The following is a 19,383-nucleotide window of genomic DNA, read 5'->3' on the forward strand; positions in this document are numbered from 1 at the left end:
AAACAACAGTTCCCAAGATTCTTCGTGGGACACCAAGACTGTTTAAAGTGGCATGATACTGCTTTATATGTACAGAACCTCCAATGTCCCTATTTTGCAGGGACATCCCTGATTTAGAGAAGCTGCCCCGGTTTCTGATTTGATCCCAGAATTTCTTTAGGACATCCCTATTTTCATTGGAGAAATGTTGGAGGGTATGGAGTTATCTGACCCCGTGAAGCATCTGAAGGCAATCCTGTATAGCGAAGGTTTTATTTCAAAAAAATGTTTAATGTTTATTATGTTTTATATACAGTGGTACCTCGGGTTACAGACACTTCAGGTTACAGACTCCACTAACCCAGAAATAGTACCTCGGGTTAAGAACTTTGCTTCAGGATGAGAACAGAAATTGCAACACAGTGGTGCGGCGGCGGCGGGAGGTCCCATTAGCTAAAGTGGTACCTCAGGTTAAGAACAGTTTCAGGGCAAGAACGGACCTCCAGAACGAATTAAGTTCTTAACCCGAGGTACCACTGTATGCTGGAAGCTGCCCAGAGTGGCTGGGGCAACCCAGTACGATGTGTGGGATATAAATACCGTACTTTACTGTATAAGATGAGGTTTTTTAATTAAAAAAATATGTTAAGAATTGGGGGTCGTCTTCATGGATAGTGCATAGGGCGTACGTGGGATTGGTTGCTGCCACGGCAAGGGCTGGTGTTGATTTACTGTTGCTGTGGCAATTGGGCGGGCGATTGGCGGCTTCTGCCAGCGAGGGGACAGATGATAGGTGGCCCTTGTGTTGCGTGTGAGTGGCATTGTAGGTCAAGCGGGTGAGCGATTTTCTGCCAGCCCCCCCCCAAAAAAGCTCAACAACTCTGCCCCCCCCCAAAGCTCAACAACTATGGGCTATTTCCCTCCATTTTCTTAATTTGGAGTCCCCCAAAATAGGGGGCGTCTTATACACGAGGGCATGTTATACACAAAAAAAATGGCAGTAAAATTATCATTATGGAATGGGACGTCCCTATTTTCATTGGAGAAATGTTGGAGAGTGCATGTATGTATGGTCCAGATGAGGCCTAAATGTGAGGTGTTGGCATTCCTTTCCCAGTTTGATCTACTTTGGCTTTTTGGCACTGCTTCTGTGCATAGCTGCATTCAGCAGTAGCTCATTTGTTGTCTCTGTGGCTTTTTCATGGGGCAGCCGCTACATCAATAATTGGAAAATGCAACTGTTAAAACCAATAAACTCCACAGTGAGGCTCAACATTGGCACAGCTACTGAAATCCCCTTTAGCTCTTTTTCCCCCCCAATGCCCAAATAGCTGTCAAATGTCTCATGTTCCCTTCAGTAATTTTGCTATCACATTTTCCAGAAGTCTGAGCAATTCCTACAGCGCCTGCCTTCTTCAAAGCAGATGTGTTTGATTCTGCCACATTTTAGCAATTCAATCATCCATTAGGCCACATACTATTTATGATAAGTTTGTCTTTAAAAAAGAAAAAGGAAAAAAAAAACACTTCTGTGTGTTCTGTGTTTCCTTTTATATCTTGGTTCAAAATATTTCACCAAGCTCCATGGTGATAGATGGAACTATTTTAAACAATCCTTTCACAGAATTATAAGAGAATGTTTACCTCAAAAAAAGAGGAGAAGAAGAAGAAAACTCGGTACCACAAACTTTCGATTGGATTTGAAAAGAGCTCCAAGGCTGCAATCCTGTGCACAGCTTCCTGACAATAAGTTCTATTGTGTTCAGTGGAAGTTACTCCTAGGTCAACGTGCATAGGATTCGGCCGAATAAGTATCACATTGTCAATTATACAGTAATATTTAATTACAGGTAACTTGCAACTTACACTCATATAACTTGCATGTAACTTCAGCTTTGCATGATTGTCAAAAAATAAAAATTAATAATAAAAGGGGCAGGAAAGGGCTGTGTGTCCATGAAAAAGGACTTTGGCAATCCCTCCCACCATCGAACCCAATGTGTTTTGGCTATACATGATTTTGACTTTAGGCACTATCCCCGAAACGTAACTCCATTGTGGGTTGAGAATTGCCTGTATTTTGGACTGTGGTTAGCTCAAAGAATGGAACAATGTTGTTTTAGTGCTCTAAATGGGCAATTAACAGGGTTTCTACAGTTCTTCTTGCTGACATTACCCCCTCCCAACGTTTTGCAATTTTTCTATTCCCTCTAATAGCATGTAAGCTTATAGATTACAAGCTGGATGAGGTTTGAATGTAGAGATGAGGGATTCGGCTGAAATTTAAGCATTGAAATTAAATTCAGTGCACAGTAAAAATGAGCCTACCTTATTTCCACTTTCTGAAACATTACATAAACAGCCATCCTTTGAATTCACATTTCTCTGAATTTTTCAGTGCATTTCTCTAGCCGAGCAATGTTTATGAAATGCATATACACAAGGGTAAAGCTATGTATTAAAATGCATACAATCATGAAAATGAAGTTCAAAATGCATTATTTTAAAAGTAAGAGCGCTGTGACTTGAACTAGCCCCATTCCTGAACTTGAGGTGGCTGGGTAACAGTGTGACCTGCAGAGCAGCAGAAATGTCAGTCAGATTGTCCACAGAACACAGGAAGTTATCCTATACTGAGCCAGGTCATTAGTCATTAGCTCAATATTGTCCAGAGATGCTGGGGATTGAACCGGGAACATTCTGCATGGAAATCAGGGGTTATACCAATTGTAGCATTATATAGTTATATAAAATGTCCTGAGGGAATCAACTCTGTTTTTTGGATGTACAATACTAGGGTGTTAGTACAGGCTCCCAAATGGATTGCACTGTGGAAGTTTTATTACTCTCTTATCCATTGCTTCCTTATTACTGTACTTTTTTGGTATAACCATTATTTCCTCCTTTATATGAGTCTCTTTATGGATTGTTTATCTTACTGCACACAACTTTCTTGAGGGGAGGCTTTGATGCCAGTCAAATGTTTGGCTTCCTTGTTGGTTCTCTGAGTCATGCTGTTCAAGAGAGGCTGCCTTGTATTTGGATTAAGTCTTGCATATTTCTTTAACTACATTTCCCCAAGACCGGTTCATGGTTATTTACTGAAAGGCTGAAATGTTTGGTCCAGAGTTCCTTCAATATAGAACCTGATCAGATTCTCTTTTTGCTTTCACATCTGTTTTTAGCTCATAATTTCATGCCTGGGTTATTTTTGGGGAGTGCGCTACTTATCAGACGAACTTGCATTGACCACCTTGTGCAACCTCTGTTGCTTCTCCATAAGCACTATAGGGAATCCTATGTCATAAACAGTGGTCTTTAGAAGATTTAGAGCAATGATCATGACCCAGGGTGGATGTGCTATGAAACTAATGAAGCCTAAGCTTCAGGGACCCTAATCTTGGAGGGGCCCTAGAAGTGACTTTAATCCACATTGCTTAAAAATTTGGGGTCCAGTAAACCCAACTTGAGATGCACAAGTCAAAAACTATAAGGCCTGGGATGTTTTTATTCACACCAGTGACTTTGACATGTGAGATAATCCAGTACAGCAGTTTTAACCAAAATCTGAGATGTAATAATAATAATAATAGTAATGAATTTTTATTTATACCCCGCCCTCCCCAGCCAAGACCGGGCTCAGGGCGGCTAACAACCAATAATAACAACAAGTTGATTAAAATACAATTTTAAAAAGAGTAAAATACAACATTAAAACAATAGGATGCAGCCTCTTCACAGGAGGAGAAAGGAAAAAGAAAGAGGAGGAGGGAATCAAACTGATTCTAAGCCAAAGGCCAGGTGGAACAACTCTGTCTTACAGGCCCTGCGGAAAGAAATCAGATCCCGCAGGGCCCTGGTCTCATGAGACAGAGCGTTCCACCAGGCCGGAGCCAGTGTTGAGAAGGCCCTGGCTCTGGTTGAGGCTAATCCTTAGGGCCCGGGACCTCTAGGGTGTTGCTATATATGGACCTTAAGGTCCTCTGTGGGGCATACCAGGAGAGGCAGTCCCGTAGGTACGAGTCATTATTATGATTATGATTATTATTAAATGTGGTGATCTGTTGTGGAACAACCCCATTGAAGACGTTAACAGTGGTTACACAGACCTCATTGCTGGTTGTGAAGGGACCCCATAACAGTCCAAGCTTCAGGGCCCCCCAAATGTAGGTCTGCCACTGGCGATGATACCCAGCTCTGTTTTTCTGCAGCAGTCAAATCAGGAGAGGCTGCACAAGCTTTGAACAGATGCTTGGACTAGGTGGTGGACTAAATACCTACACATAAACACATACAAAGCTATCTTATTTGCATTAGAAATATGCATGGCTTGTTCCCGTGCTTCCTAGGCATGGGTCCAAGTGTTTTTGCCCTTGCCTTGCCCCATTCCGTGGGAAAACCCGCTCTTTAGTATTAAACCAGAGCAAATGCCAATCCAGAGAAAACTCAACAGTTGTTAGCTCTGATTCAGTAGTAAAGTTTGGGTTTCCTTAGGGGAAAGCGGTGGGGCAAGGGCAAGTCTGGTTGAGCCCCCTTACAGTCCACAGAGGCTTTTCGGGTGCTGCAGAGCAGAATAGGAAAAGAAGAATCGGTTGCTTAAACCACCTTCCATTAGCACAACTATTGGAAACAACCCAATGGTGATTTCATGCTTTTAGGCACTTCTCAGCACCAGCTCTTTTCCAGTTCAATACGTACTAGAGCTAGAACAATTGTGGTATCTAACATCACCTTTACCTGCAATAAATTAGACATTATAGATGACAAGGCCTTTAAAACAGGGGCTCTCTAAATGATGTTAACTTCAACTCTCATCAGCACCAGCCAATGTGGCCAATGGTCAAGCATGACAGCACAGCAACATCTAGACTAGAGGGCCACAGATTCCCCATCCCTTCTTTAAAGGAAGGGCTGGCTCACACATGCACAACCTGCTCTTGCAAAACCATCAAATCATAGATAAAAAGACAGAAATTAAATTTTGCTTTTAGTCTTCTTTTCACGGCAGCGAGTTTGTACCCTCAGCTGCTAGTCACAAATGGATGATTCACACATGCGCTTATTTGATTTCTCTTTATTCTTGTGCCCTTGATAACTGGTAACTGACTATGCAGACTCGCTCCATCGTAAAGCCTTGCATTTTAAGGAGATTATGACAAATCCTGACTGTGCGTAGACACTGACCTGAAGTTGTGGACATTGAGCGATAACCATGCATGTTTGAACTAGTCCCAAGTGCACAGCAGCCACATGCAGAGAAATCAAGTGATGGACATGCATGTGTAAACATGAGCAGGGGAACTATTACGATTTTTGGCTTTGCAAAATACAGAGGCATTCTTTTTCTTGTGATTTAGTTGTTGTTTTAAAAAACCCTGTGATATATTTGTATGAAGGGCAACACACAACTATTAAATAATAAACAGAAGTATTAGCAGATGAGTTGCAGATTCCAATCCCATTCAGTGTCTGCAGGGTCAGGATGTCTAACATAAGTTTTCTTATAAGTCACCAAGATGTGTGATTGATCTGTGTACATATACATGCCCCTGATGGGGCATGGGCCTTCTTTGATGCGCACACTGTCATCTGACAAGCGACCTGCGGCCTTAAACGCCAGTCTCACTTTCTCAGCTGTCCTGTCGCTGGGAATCAAGACAGCTGTTGCCTCATACCGCAGGCTGTTTCTGGCATGCTCTGTGTTTCTAGCAATAGATTTAATGTACTGACCCCGTGGCATGGTTAAAACACTGTCTGTGATTTCCCCCTGCGCTGAATAAATGTTCTTCCTTGCACCGTGTTTCATTCTAATGAGCCGGGCATCATGCCCCTTTGAAATGCCTTGATAAAGAGACATCTCATAAATTCAGTCGTGCTGTGTCACACGCGGGAGTATTTGTGTGTTCTGATACAGGCTTTAACCATTCATTATTATTATTTTTTAAAAAGTTATGTATTTGAATTGCTGCAGTTGCAAATTTTAAAAAAGTAAATGAAGAATAAAAGATCCATCGAAATTGAAGGGTCAGCCCTGAGCAGGTACACAACTCGTAATAATAATTATAATAATAATTTATTATTTATACCCCGCCCATCTGGCTGGGTTTCCCCAGACACTCTGGGCGGCTTCCAACGAAACACTAAAATACAATAACCGATTAAACAGTAAAAGCTTCCCTAAACAGGGCTGCCTTCAGATGTCTTCTAAAAGTTTGGTAGTTATTTTTCTCTTTGACATCTGGTGGGAGGGCATTCCATAGGGAGGGTGCCACTACCAAGAAGGCCCTCCGCCTGGTTCCTTGTAACTCAGGAAATGATTGCCAAGGCTAGTAATACTTAGAGAAGACCCATTGCTTTCAGTGGGTCTACTCTGAGCATGACTTAGTTGGATTTCACCCGGTGTCTCCACCCCCATCATTCAGCCCGGACACTGAGGTCCAGCTCTGAGGGCCTTCTGGCAGTTCCCTCACTGCGGGAAGTGAAGCTACAGGGAACCAGGCAGAGGGCCTTCTCGGTAGTGGCGCCTGCCCTGTAGAACACCCTCCCATCAGATGTCAAGGAAATAAACAACTATCTGACTTTTAGAAGACATCTGAAGGCAGCTCTGTTTAGGGAAGTTTTAAATGTTTGATGCTTTTTTGCTTTATTTTATTTTATTTTATATTTATTTATTTATTTATTTATTTATTTAGTTGGGAGCTGCCCAGAGTGGCTGGGGAAACCCAGCCAGATGGGCAGGGTATAAATAATAAATTACTATTTTATGATTATTTCAGGAAATACAGGAGTTATTTGCTAGGAAGTGAAGTTCAGAGTGAGGGTCAAAAACTGACAACAAAAGGTTATTTATTTAAAACATGCATACTCAGCCTAGTAATGAAAACATCTCAAGGCAGTTTATAAACGCTATACAATAAAATTCAGGGTCACCATTTTCAGGAGGTGAGGGGAGATGGTTGTGTTTGCTCACATGGGGAGAATCGCCGCAGCTTTCTGAGGATATATTCTGAATTAAACTCTTAAGAACAAAGAAGCAGTGCCTTTTAAGAGTATTTGTTGTGGGTGGTGTGGTTTTTTTGTAATGCTCATAATAAACAGAGATATAGGTAACGCTGATAAATAATCGTTCATGGTCTGAAGCTGGGCTAAGGAAACTATAGCCATCTCCTCTCTTCCCCATCCTTGATAAAATGCCACTAAATGCCCTAAATCTCAGGGTTGTGGGTTCGAGCCCCACGTTGGGCAAAAGATACCTGCATTGCAGGGGGTTGGACTAGATGACCTTTGTGGTCCTTTCTAACTCTGATTTAGAATGTCTCTTTTGGATCCAAACTCTTTGTACTCAAAGGTATATCTGCCTTAGGGCATCTATGTTGCTCCAAGTTTTTTTTTTTAAAAAATATTATTATTATTATTATTACTACTATTATTGCAGGACAGGGTGATGTTTTATTATTTATGTAGTTATTTAATCTAATTCTTGCCTGTTCTGCATTACTAAGAGTAATACCAGTGCAGTTTATATCAGAACGATAAAACAGATAACCTTTTTCCAAAGCAAGAAAATAAATAAAACACAGCACAGCATGCAGTTAAGCACACACACACACACACACACACACACACACACACATGCTGAATAGATATATATTAATGCTTATATATGGACATTGTTTGAAGATTTTATCACACTTGGATGATTGTTTGGTCTGAGGCATAAGGCCTGAGGCACAGTAGTTATTAAATACTTGGAGAAAGCTATTTTTTCTTTCTTTTATTGAGTGTGTAGCACTTCATTACTAGCAAACAGAGGATGCCAGAGTCTTACAAGGCATTTTATAAGACTGATATTTATAGGGGCCAGACAGCAACAGCAGTTTAAAGCTACGAAACTAGGGGTGTGTCACCTCTCCTCTCCCCCCCCCCCCCCCCGCCGGCCTCTCTCAAGAAAGATAAACTCAATGGGGGCGTCTATTTTTAACCTCGTGTTCTTTCCTTTTGGCAGAGCAATCGGTGTTAGCTGAGCTCTTTTGCGGAATGAAGCCAAGTACCCGTTCGTTGCCTTTCGGAATGACCAGCCGATTCACACAGCTCCGGAGACGGAACCTTTTCGCATGAAGCCCGGTTCTGCTACTACTACAACAACATCATGTCAAGCAATGACAGTTCTGACGGCCCACCTTCCACAACAACTGTTAGTTCAGTTCTGGTTCAGGCTGGAGACTGCAAAATCATCATAGCTATATTGAAGGTAAGCTTAAGGGCTCTAAACACTTGAGCTTATAGCTCAGTACCATTGGCTAGCTCAGAGTCTGATCATTTCAGCTTTGATTTCTGCACAAATTGGTTGACACAGGGGAGTGTGCTGCACACACAATCCCAATCAAGAAGCATTATTTTTCATTACAAAGTTTGGGAGAGGGGAGGTTTCTAATTTTTTGTGTATAAAGTAAGCATCACTGAAATAGTCTTGAAGAAAGTGTATATTTTTCATTTGAAGAAAACAGAACTTTAAATTAAAACGAATTAAACAAACAGCCTGGTAACAAAACCAGGACAATCGTCATTGATTTGTAACTGTATTGATTTGAAATACGGGACTCTGGTTTTGTTTTCTTGTATTATTTAAAGATTGCATCCAGAATATACAAAGTGCATTTGATCTGACTTGGGAATTCTTTGAAGGAATTGTTCTGATGTTAATGCATGGACAAATAATTAATGCCCCTATGTTGCACATATCAATCTCCAATTCAGAAATTGAAAAGTCGTATTGAAAATCTTTACTTGAACAATTTAGCTTCACACTGAAGCACTGCGCCATTTTCAACACAAGTAATACAACAATATAGGAATACAGGAAGCAGTTGTACACCGAGTCAGACCATTGGTCCATCTAGTTCAGTGTTGTCTACACCAGCCCTTCTCAAACTTGGGTCCCCAGATGTTGTTGGACTACAACTCCCATCATTCCTAGCTAGCTGGACCAGTGTTCAGGGATGATGGGAGTTATAGTCCAACAACATCTGGGGACCAAAGATTGAAAAAGGCTGGTCTGCACAGTCTCTCCAGGTTTTCAGACTGGGGACATTCCCAGTGCTACCTAGAGATGTCAGAGATTTAACCTTCTGCATGCACAGTTGATGCTGGTCCACTGAGCTGTGGCCTTGCTCTATATATCTGAGGGACAGAGAGGTTGTTACATGCTTCCTTTCCTAAAACTTGGTTGATTAGAGCTCACAAGCCATTGCATGGATTAAATCAAAAGACTAGACTTTACTAAGTGCTTGACCGTTAGTTTTTGAGTTGGATCGTGCACACACACACACACACATCATACAAATATCTGGAGAAATTGTACTTAGGACAACGTTTCTGTTTGCGTTTTTAGTGTGGGGATTGGGTGCAGCTCCAGCTGGCTGAATCAGTACCAAATTTGTTAGAAATCGGCAGCAATCAAGAAGAGACCAAAAAATTACTACAAGATCATGAACTTCTCCTGGCGAAGCTTAAGGTAAGACATGCGACGTGAACTTTCTGAATTATTACAGGTCGCGTTGTAGCCTTGTTCTGAAAGTTGTAAATGACTGTTGGGCGCCAGTCCTCAGACCGCTTAATGCTTTGCAGGAACGTTTCATCACAAAAAATCCATGTGGGGGAGTTCCTAAGGGTTGCTAAAAGAGACCTCACAAAAGCAAGCAAGAAATGACTCCATCCTTGTTGTGTGTAATAAAACACCCAGTTATAATGACAGCCATGAGTTGCTCTTGGCTTGCCCATGGCTTGCTTCCCACATGCCTTTGCTACGACATGCAGGATTTTACCACATGCAGGATTTAACCTTCAGTGTGTCATGGCAAATGTTAATGAAAGTTGCTCTTGTGGTGGCATGCCAAAGCTTAATCTGGCAACTGGCAGCTACTACCGCCAGGCATAGAACTGATTGCAAGCATGGAGCTGATGAGCTCAGAATTGTCAAGAGCATTCCTTGTAGCTACTAACTGTAATGGCAGCCGTAAGACAATATGACTATGAATGAACCAGAGCTTACTCTTAAGCACAATGTCGCAGTGTTCCCTAGTGGCCTGATGGTAAGGAGCCCACCCCCACCCCACCCCCACCAATCAGTGCAGGTGAGGAAGGTAACATAAGTCTAGTGATCCACTGCTGGAAACAGGAAAAGGATGAAAGGAGGTCTATCTTCTGTTGCATGGATGTCTGGAAGGTGCGTGTGTAGGTGGAAGAGTGTTTTGAATCCCAAATGTGGGTTATTATCTGTCTATCCACAATTGCCAGCATCTTTGTGGAAAAGGAAAGGAAATAAGTCATTAATGGCTCTACAGTAAACAAAGGCATTTATATAGCTCCTGTTTTCTAGGCAACACCATTAATCAGATAAGCCATCACAGAGCCGCATGGGTATTCTGAGGGAAGAGACATTTGTTTTTTGTGCAGATTACTTTTTAATGCACTAGAGGCTCAAACAGTATATTTTAAATTTTGTACATATACAGGTCATGGCCATTTATTTATTATTTTTGTATCGTGTTAAGCTGTGCTGATATTTAAAATAAAATAAATGGTCACCACAGCCTACATATAGTGTTGGTGGAAAAAATGTTTAACACTTTTTTTTTGGGGGGGGGAGGTACTAAAAAGTTTAAAAGAATCATTTCGTTGTGCTTAAATGTCATAAACTGATGTGAATAGGGTTTTAAAATAAGGATCAGTTAAAGAAGATTTGTAAGTTGTGTAGCTGAAAGAACCAGGGAGGAATAAAGAACATTCTTGGAGGCAGAATATTATTGAAGGACATTCTCAAGAAATGCATACCCTCTGAGACATATGCTTTCATTTCAGTGCAATGCATATGAGAAATCTGATTTCAGTGCCACTCATGATGAGAAATCACGTTTTGAAGTAATCTTGAAACACACTTGCATGGGAAATAAAATCAGAATCGGGCTCTGTGTTTACAAGGAGGGAATCATGAGGTACCGTAAAACTTTGAACCACTTCAGAATGGAAGTGGGAAATTACACTATTGAAGGCTTCCTCTTCGGGACAAGTCAATGGGAATGAAGAGGTAGCAAAGACCACCATTAGGGGTGTAAGGATTTAATCTATTCTTTATAAGCTCCTGACTGAAAATTGGGTGAGTGAATAAGGGTGGCAGGGAATGAATTGGACTGTCCACCTCTTGAAATCACCCATATCATATTTCTGCATACCACACCAATCTCTGAGCGGTGCAAGATTCTACGGGTTCCTTCAGAGTGAGGGACAGTGGGGACTGTGGTATCTTAATGTTCTATGGTTTATTTACACAAATATACAACCTGGACCTGTGTTGGAAGGGTTCACAGCATTAACACCCCAAGAGGGTCTTGCTTTGCTCACAGCCACATCCTTGGATTCCAAAAGAAATCAGGCATGGTTCTGTCTCCCAGCTGCCCAGCCTGCAGCGTTCTGGCTTCTTGTTTCTAGCTCACGCATGCAACTCTCCACTCTGCCCTTTGTCTTTCTAACTACCAGTGAGTTGAGGGAGCGGGGCCCACCTGTTTACTATCTGACACAGAGCCACACCCTCTGTTACCATAATAGCCCAAACCTAGAGGGCCATTACCAATAAACTTGCTTGGCCCTTTCAACAATTTGAATCCCTGCTTAGATTTTAGCATTTTCTGGATCCAGGAATTAGAAGGGTCTCAGGCATACAGCCTACCCCCTACAAACTCATAACAATATATATTCTGCACACTGAAAACTAGATGCCCGCTGAAAAGTTGAAGCTTAACAACAAATGCTTTTGTGGGAAGTACAAGTTATGTAACCTGCTTTGTGAGAGCTATGCCTTAAAAGCCACCCCCCCTGGCCTCACAAATCAATTAATGAATACATAAACCAATTACATCATTCAGCTTGTCCACTGAAGTACATAGGAATGAACCACACCAATAACAGTTCCAAAGGCATTTAGGCAACTAAAGCACACTTGAGACTAAGGATGAGGAAATGTGTGGTCTGCCAGACTACAACTCCCATTACCCTATGCTGGCTGGGGCTGATGGGAGTTGAGAGTCCAAGCACAGCTTAAAGGGCCACCAGCTGCCCATCCCTGTTTTAACCTGCTTCAAACAGTAAGCCTGGGAGTCATTCTGGACTCACAGCTGTCCATGGAGGCACAGGTCAAATCTATGTCCAGGGCAGCTGTTTATCAGCTCCATCTGGTACGTAGGCTGAGACCCTATCTGCCTGTGGACTGTCTCGCCAGAGTGGTGCATGCTCTGGTTATCTCCCGCTTGGACTACTGCAATGCACTCTACGTGGGGCTACCTTTGAAGGTGACTCGGAAACTACAATTAATCCAGAATGCGGCAGCTAGACTGGTGACTGGGGGCGGCCGCCGAGACCATATAACACCGGTCTTGAAAGACCTACATTGGCTCCCAGTACGTTTCCAAGCACAATTCAAAGTGTTGGTGCTGACCTTTAAAGCCCTAAACGGCCTTGGTCCAGTATACCTGAAGGAGCGTCTCCACCCCCATCATTCTGCCCGGACGCTGAGGTCCAGCGCCGAGGGCCTTCTGGCGGTTCCCTCATTGCGAGAAGCAAAGCTACATGGAACGAGGCAAAGGGCCTTCTCGGTAGTGGCGCCCGCCCTGTGGAACGCCCTTCCAGCAGATGTCAAAGCGATAAACAACTACCTGACATTCAGAAGACATCTTAAGGCAGCCCTGTTCAGGGAAGTTTTTAACGTGCAATTTTACTGTATTTTTTGTTTCTATGGAAGCCGCCCAGAGTGGCTGGGGAGGCCCAGCCAGATGGGCGGGGTATAAATAATAAATTATTATTATTATTATTATTATTAAGTGGCCAGACCTCCAGGTTCAAGAGTGAGGACTGGCTAACGAAGATAAGGCCTCTTGCTTTAGTCTGCATGCCCCACAGACCTCATATCACAAGTACCTGGCATCTGCTTCCTTCTTCAAGGTACGGTTTTGTTTTGCAATTATGCAGTCTTTCTGTAATAACTTGGGTATCTTTGCTTCAACAACCTTTTTACTTGAATACTAAGTAACAACTGTAGGTAATAATACTGATGATGGGTAACAATACAGTGGTACCTCGGAAGTCGAACGGAATCCGTTCCGGAAGTCGGAATGTTCAGAAACCAAGGAGCAGCTTCCGATTGGCTGCAGGAAGCTCCCGCAGCCAATCGGAAGCCGCAGAAGTCGCGTCGGACGTTCAGGTTCCAAAGAACATTCACAAACCAGAACACTCGCTTCCGGGTTTGCGGCGTTTAGGAGCCAAAATGTTTGACTCACAAGGCGTTCAGGATCCAAGGTACGACTGTACTGTAACTGAAGATAACATTGATGATTGTAAGTGAAGATAGTGGAATGAATATTAGCTTGATGACTGTTAACATCTATTGACAGAAGGAGATCTGAGGTGCTGTCAGTATTCTGAGGATGGTCGTTTTTATTTCTCCTTTTCAACAGAGCTAGGTGAGGCAGTGAAGGCCTTTAACAGATGGGTTTAACAGAGAACAGGCGATAGTCAACTAGATTTTATTCAGAGTGGACCTACTGCAATTGATGCACATTGCTAACTTATTATTATTTTCAATGGGCCTACTATGAGTCAAACTTAGCTGAATGCCACCCAACCTATTTATGGAGCATTCATTCTGATTTGTTCGCAGGAAGATTAGGCAATACTGGCTATTTAGTAAGTATTTGTTCTGATTTGTTTGTGGAGAGGTTATACACAGTGCCATTTTTCTAGAAAAAGAGGTGCCAGAGCTCACCATGAACTTCTCCCTTGTTCTCCTAGAGTGACAATGGTGCTCATCTGAGAGGTGCCGGAGTTGAGCTCCATTGAGCTCCGGCTGGAAGAAAAAAAGCCCTGGTTATACAACATCGAGTTAATCAATTGTTATGCCACACTTTCCAGAACATTTTCTTGTCACTTTCCTTCTGGCTATGAAAGTTTTAATGAAAACCTGACCTTTTGGAGAAGTGGGTTTGTTGAACGAGTCCTCCAAGTCAAAGAGAATTGTGCAACCTGAATTTGCTGGTCTGCGATTGAATTCTGCCCCCAGTCAGGAAGCACCCAGTGATGGATTGGGTGGGGACGAACAAACTAAAGCTCAGCTCAGAAAAAATGAAGATGTTAATGGTGGGTGGCCTGATTAATTTAGGGTTTTGTGGTTCACCATATCTCTGTAGGGTTGTACTTCAGGGTTTGGAGATGTTCTTGCACTTAGTCTAGCTGCTGGGATTCCAGGTAGCACCATGGTCAGGGCACTTTTCACCAACTTATGATGGTGTACCAGGCTGCTGTCCTACTGAGAAGTGACTTGACCTTGGTATCCCCACAGGAAGAACTACTGTAATGTGTTCTATGTTGAGCTGCTTTTGAAGCCTGCCTGAAAATTGCAATTCATTCAGAACCCAGCAACCCACTTTTAGAAGAATACCAATGGAACCATACAACACTGGCTCTGAGAGAATTTTGTTCCCAAGTTTGTTTCTAAGGCACCATTCAAAGTGCTGCTTGTGACATTTAATGCCCTAAATGACCAGAGGAACATATACCTTAGTTACGCTGAAATTGGGTTGCAATGAATTCTACATGTAGTCTTCAGAAGCTGCAGTTGGCCCAGAATATGGAAGCAAGTGGGTATATGCCCATAGGACCATATCAGAGCTATCCTGCAAGCCTGCACTGGTTGCCAATTTGTTTCTGGGCACAATTCAAAGTGTTGATGATTTTTAAGCCCTAAATGGCTTGGGCTTTAGGTGTCTGAAGGTGTCTCCTCCCATACAAACCTGCCCATGCCTAAATTCAGAAGGAGGGACCTTCCTCTGTGTCAAAGCTAAGGGAAGATCTGAAGAGAAACCAGAGTATCTTCTGTGTCAAAGCTAGGGTGGAGGCATGGTTGGTAGTAATACGAGAGAGGGCCTTTTCAGTGGCTGCACCAATATTGTGGAAAAGCTTGCGCACTCTCTGGGCGTCTTCTACCAGTTTAAAGAAGGTCTTTTTATGTTGGACAGGCTTTGCATTGCCAAGTAGACAATGATTTTGAAGATTATGGTTTGTCTGCTGTGCCTATCTTTGTGGTATTTGTGTGAGCAGTCTAGCTGTATATCAGTATGATTTCAATCATAGAAAAGTACTCTGCATAAAAGCGCCAGAAGCATAAAAGCATAAAAATTGTTATATTTAAAAAAATGCCCCAAGTTCTGATTACCTTGGGGAACATCTTCTCTAGGGATAAGCAAATCTGCCAATTTTGGTTTTTCTCAGTTTCTCATTTTTCCAATCTTAGCGTCATATCTCCACATTCCCACATCAGTTTGAGATTGTAGTCCTTGTGAAAATTCATCACCATTTTAGGGCAGTTTTCTCTAAACACACACTTTTTTGTGTGTATGAGATTCCCCCCCCCCCAATACACTAATTTTTATAAAGCAATTTCCTCATATATATAATTATTAATTAATTACCGGTAAATGTCTATACCACCTTTCATCCTAGGAGTTTTTAAAACAAGGAGTTTTAATATATAACAACACAATACTATACAGTGGTACTTCGGTTTATGAACATAATCCGTTCCGGAAGTCCATTCTTAAACCAAAACCGTTCTTAAACCGAGGCGTGCTTTCCCTAACGCAGCCAGTGCCCTTCCACCATTTGGATTCCGTTCTTAGACCAAGGTAAAGTTCGCAAACCGGGACACTACTTCTGGTTTTACAGAATTTGTAAACTGAATCGTTTTTAAACAGGACTGTTCTTAAACCGAAGAAACACTGTAGTATATTGCACTTTTTTCACTTCTATGTGGATTTATATGCACACTTCAGTATATACATTTTTTCACAGATTGCTTTGCTGGAGAAGTAGCATTGCAAAATTTGGCAAAGTGTGAGATTTCAAATGGACAGCTGTGTTTTGATTCACATACTGCTTTTTCAAAGTGCAAATTAGGTAAATTCATCTTTAAATGTGAACCACATTGATTTCTTCCCCCATCTCTAAGCTTCTCCTATATGAACTTCCATGGAGATCCTCCGTGAAGACCTAGCTCTAAATCCCTTCTTTCCCTATAACTAGATTAGAAGAAATAGGAGGATCTCCTACATACCCCTCAACTGTCCTGCTTTAAGCGGGACATTCCAGCTTCTGATTGGATCCTAGGATGTCCTGTTTTGGCTGCCACGAGAACACGGCCCCCAAAGGTGCCCTATTTTTGAAGACCATGCAATCGTGCAAGTCACTTGGCTCACATATGAGCCTGGCACCGAAACAGCCATGTCCCCATTTTCCTTTGTAGCATGTGGGAAGGTATGTGGCTATGTTAAGGAGTTCCACTCCTTGTTGGGATTTGTATGGCTGACTCTATGCCTTTTGGAGAGAGAGAATCACAAAGAAAATTCTATTCGGGCAGTCCTTCTGGAGCTTGTGATAAATGTTTTAAAACTGCTTCATTGGTTGCTACTTAGCTTGTTTTATGCTCAGTCGTTTCATGCTATCCTATTTTTGTTTGATTCATTTTAGTGTTTTTAGATATTTCTTTAGTAAGGCACACTGGACAGATAGTTAAACAAACAAATACTGCGGTAGCCATAGCACAGATGCTGCAGCAATAACCACTACAGCGGCCCAGCTAAAGTGAAACACTTGTGCAGAACAAACCTGTGCACCTTTACTCAGAAGTAAGTCCCTCTGTGGCTAATGAGTCTTACACCCAGGTTTGCAGGCCAGGGCCCCTTAATTAAATGATTTTCACAGATGCACTGAAAACTGAATTTCATTGAATTTATCATATTTCAGTGAATGAAGTAAGGGGTTTCAATGTGCTTAATTTTGTCTGGGTAGTACACCACATTTTCTGTAGATAAGGTAAGGTAAAGAAACCCCTGACCATTAGGTCCAGTCATGGACGACTCTGGGGTTGCAGCACTCATCTCGCTTTATTGGCCGAGGGAGCCAGAGTACAGCTTCCGGGTCATGTGGCCAGCATGACTAAGGCGCTTCTGGCAAAACCAGAGCAGCACATGGAAACGCCATTTACCTTCCCGCCGGAGCGGTACCTATTTATCTACTTGCACTTTGACATGCTTTGAACTGCTAGGTTGGCAGGAGCAGGGACTGAGCAACGGGAGCTCACCCTGTCGCGGGGATTCGAACCGCCGACCTTCTGATCGGCAAGTCCTAGGCTCTGTGGTTTAACTCACAGCGCCACCCGTGTCCCTTATAGATAAAGTAAGAAGAATTTAATACAAAAAAGTCCTACTTTGTAACTTGCCCACCTTAGATTCATATTCTTGAACTGGGCTGTGACAGGGGAGTGGAAGACATTAGGCTCCAGAGAGAGTTATGCTTTCATCCCTTTGAAATCAATGGCTTTTAAGTTAGTGGTTGCTATCTTCTCCCAATGAGCTCCATCAGACTTAAGAATAATTTAAAGCTGCAACGTTATAGACACTTACCTGGGAGTAAGTCCCATTGGACTTGCTGGTGCTCACTTCTTTGAATAGCATAGGATTATGCTGTAACTTTCTCTGTGTTTTCTCTTTCATTTCACAATGCTTTTGTGTCATAACAGACAAAGGCAGTTCTGAGAAATAAAAACTTATGATGATCTTGTCCCCTGTAAGAATACTTTACAGGTGCATTGATACGAAACATGTACCTTTAATACTAGAACCATGCCAGCCATCGCCAAGGTGTTCTTTGAAAGCTGTTTGTTGTACTTCCTTCTCTGTGATTAATCTGGAACAAGCTCTGGAAGATCCATGTGGATGCATCCGTACATTCTTGATCGCTTGCCAAAGTCCTGCTCTTTGTCATAATAAAGGTCACAGTGAAATGTACTGGAGAACCTGGAATTATGCAGAGCTAACTTTTCTAAAAAGAAAGAAAGGAAGGAAGGAAGGAAGGAAGGAAGGAAGGAAGGAAGGAAGGAAGGAAGAGACAGACAGACATAAAATTTGGTATTCATTCTTTGAGATGCATGTTGATAGCTCTTAATTACTTTATTTGCTCTATTTGTTGAAACGAAATTGCAAAACGGTAATTTATATGCAAATATTCAAGGGGGAAACAAAACAGGAAAGTATTTCTCTTCGGCATTTCTAATTTTGAATTGTTGCCTTTTGAAAAAAGGAATATTTGGCCTCTCAGTAGCTCCAACCTTTGAGTTGTCACCTTTATTTCTTTTAAATGAACTTTTTGGCTCTTGGTATATTATCTGTTAATCTTGGTGCTAAAGGTTATTTCCATACATTAATTATAAAGGTGCTTCACATTGCCATTAAAGCTGAAAGTCTGGGTCGCCCCCCCCCCCCCCCGTTATGGGATGTTTTTGTCAGCAGGATGAAGGGCTCTTATACTCTTATAGTTATAAGAATGACTTTTATTGTGAGGTTATGTAAGAACGTTTCATTTCACGAAGAGATTGCTATAAAGGAAATCCTCACTCCTGATTTTGTTTCTGCTGTTAACTTTGTATGAACATAAGCTGAACCTGCTGGACCAGGCCAGTGTCCTATCTGGTACACCATACTGTTCTCACAATGGTCGGGCAGATGCCTGTGGGATGCCTTCAAACAACAACATTCTCCCCTCCTGTAGTTTCTGGTACTCAGAGGCATGATGCCACAGACAGTGGACCATCTCTCTTACCCAGAAATGACCAATACAAGCAGAACAATCTTATCTCTCAATCCATGCTGCCAGAGGAGTTGGGAGTGGGGAGAACAGGTTAGGCTGTGGTGGAGGCTTCTTTCCACCCTTCCATGCTGGGCTTTGATGCCATAGCTGTTGCCAGGCGACCACCAATGGTAGTCAGTGTAAGATCCCGCAATGGGGTGGAACAGGGCCAGAGCTGAGTCAGTCATGCATCCATCCCACTGGATCCTAAGCTGGTCACCATCCAGAAAGGGCCCAATATGGGCCCTTTTTAATGTGTTGTGTGTGTGTGTGTGGGGGGGAATTATTGATTTTTTTCTTGTTCTTATTTTTACTATGCATTTTGCTTTTTTTATATTGCGTTTTTATGTTGCGAGCCACCCTGAGATCTGCGGGTGAAGTGCATTGTACAAATTTAATAAATAATAATAAAATAAATTTTCAGGGTTTCATGCACAATGCACCCCAAAGCCTGGGGCTGCTGTACATCCAGGATTTCCCGGACATGTCCGGGATTCGTCTGTTGGAAATAGTGTCCAGGCTCAACAATTTTTTGTGTCCGGAATTTCGAGCTTTGAAATAGGGCAACCTTACTGTTATGTACTGAAGTTCTCACCCTGGGCCAGCAGGGGGATACTGTAGATAGTTATGCAAATGAAGGATCGAAAGTGACGTTCAGTGATTGGATAGTTTGTATGC

The 19,383-nt window shown here is 42.3% G+C and overlaps 1 protein-coding gene and 1 long non-coding RNA gene across 5 annotated transcripts in view; one reads left to right on the plus strand and one right to left on the minus strand.

Annotated features, from left to right (window-relative positions):
- The first annotated feature begins 7,984 nt into the window (after window positions 1-7,984).
- The window catches only part of CCDC141 (coiled-coil domain containing 141), a 94,587-nt gene continuing 83,188 nt past the window's right edge, over window positions 7,985-19,383 (plus strand). For all 4 annotated transcript variants that reach the window (XM_079975790.1, XM_079975792.1, XM_079975793.1 and 1 more), the window contains exons 1-2: window positions 7,985-8,230; window positions 9,371-9,493. In XM_079975790.1, the coding sequence (XP_079831916.1) occupies window positions 8,129-8,230; window positions 9,371-9,493 (225 nt within the window). In that variant the 5' untranslated portion in view covers window positions 7,985-8,128. The remainder of the gene's footprint in view (window positions 8,231-9,370; window positions 9,494-19,383) is intronic.
- LOC307220359 lies at window positions 12,928-18,800 on the minus strand. Its single transcript, XR_013840850.1, has 3 exons — window positions 18,679-18,800; window positions 17,484-17,901; window positions 12,928-13,873 (listed from the first exon to the last, which is right to left on the minus strand). It is a non-coding gene; the product is annotated as an uncharacterized lncRNA (long non-coding RNA).

This window comes from Podarcis cretensis (assembly GCF_951804945.1).
Source record: "Podarcis cretensis genome assembly, chromosome: 1".
NCBI classification, from domain to species: Eukaryota; Metazoa; Chordata; class Lepidosauria; order Squamata; family Lacertidae; genus Podarcis; species Podarcis cretensis.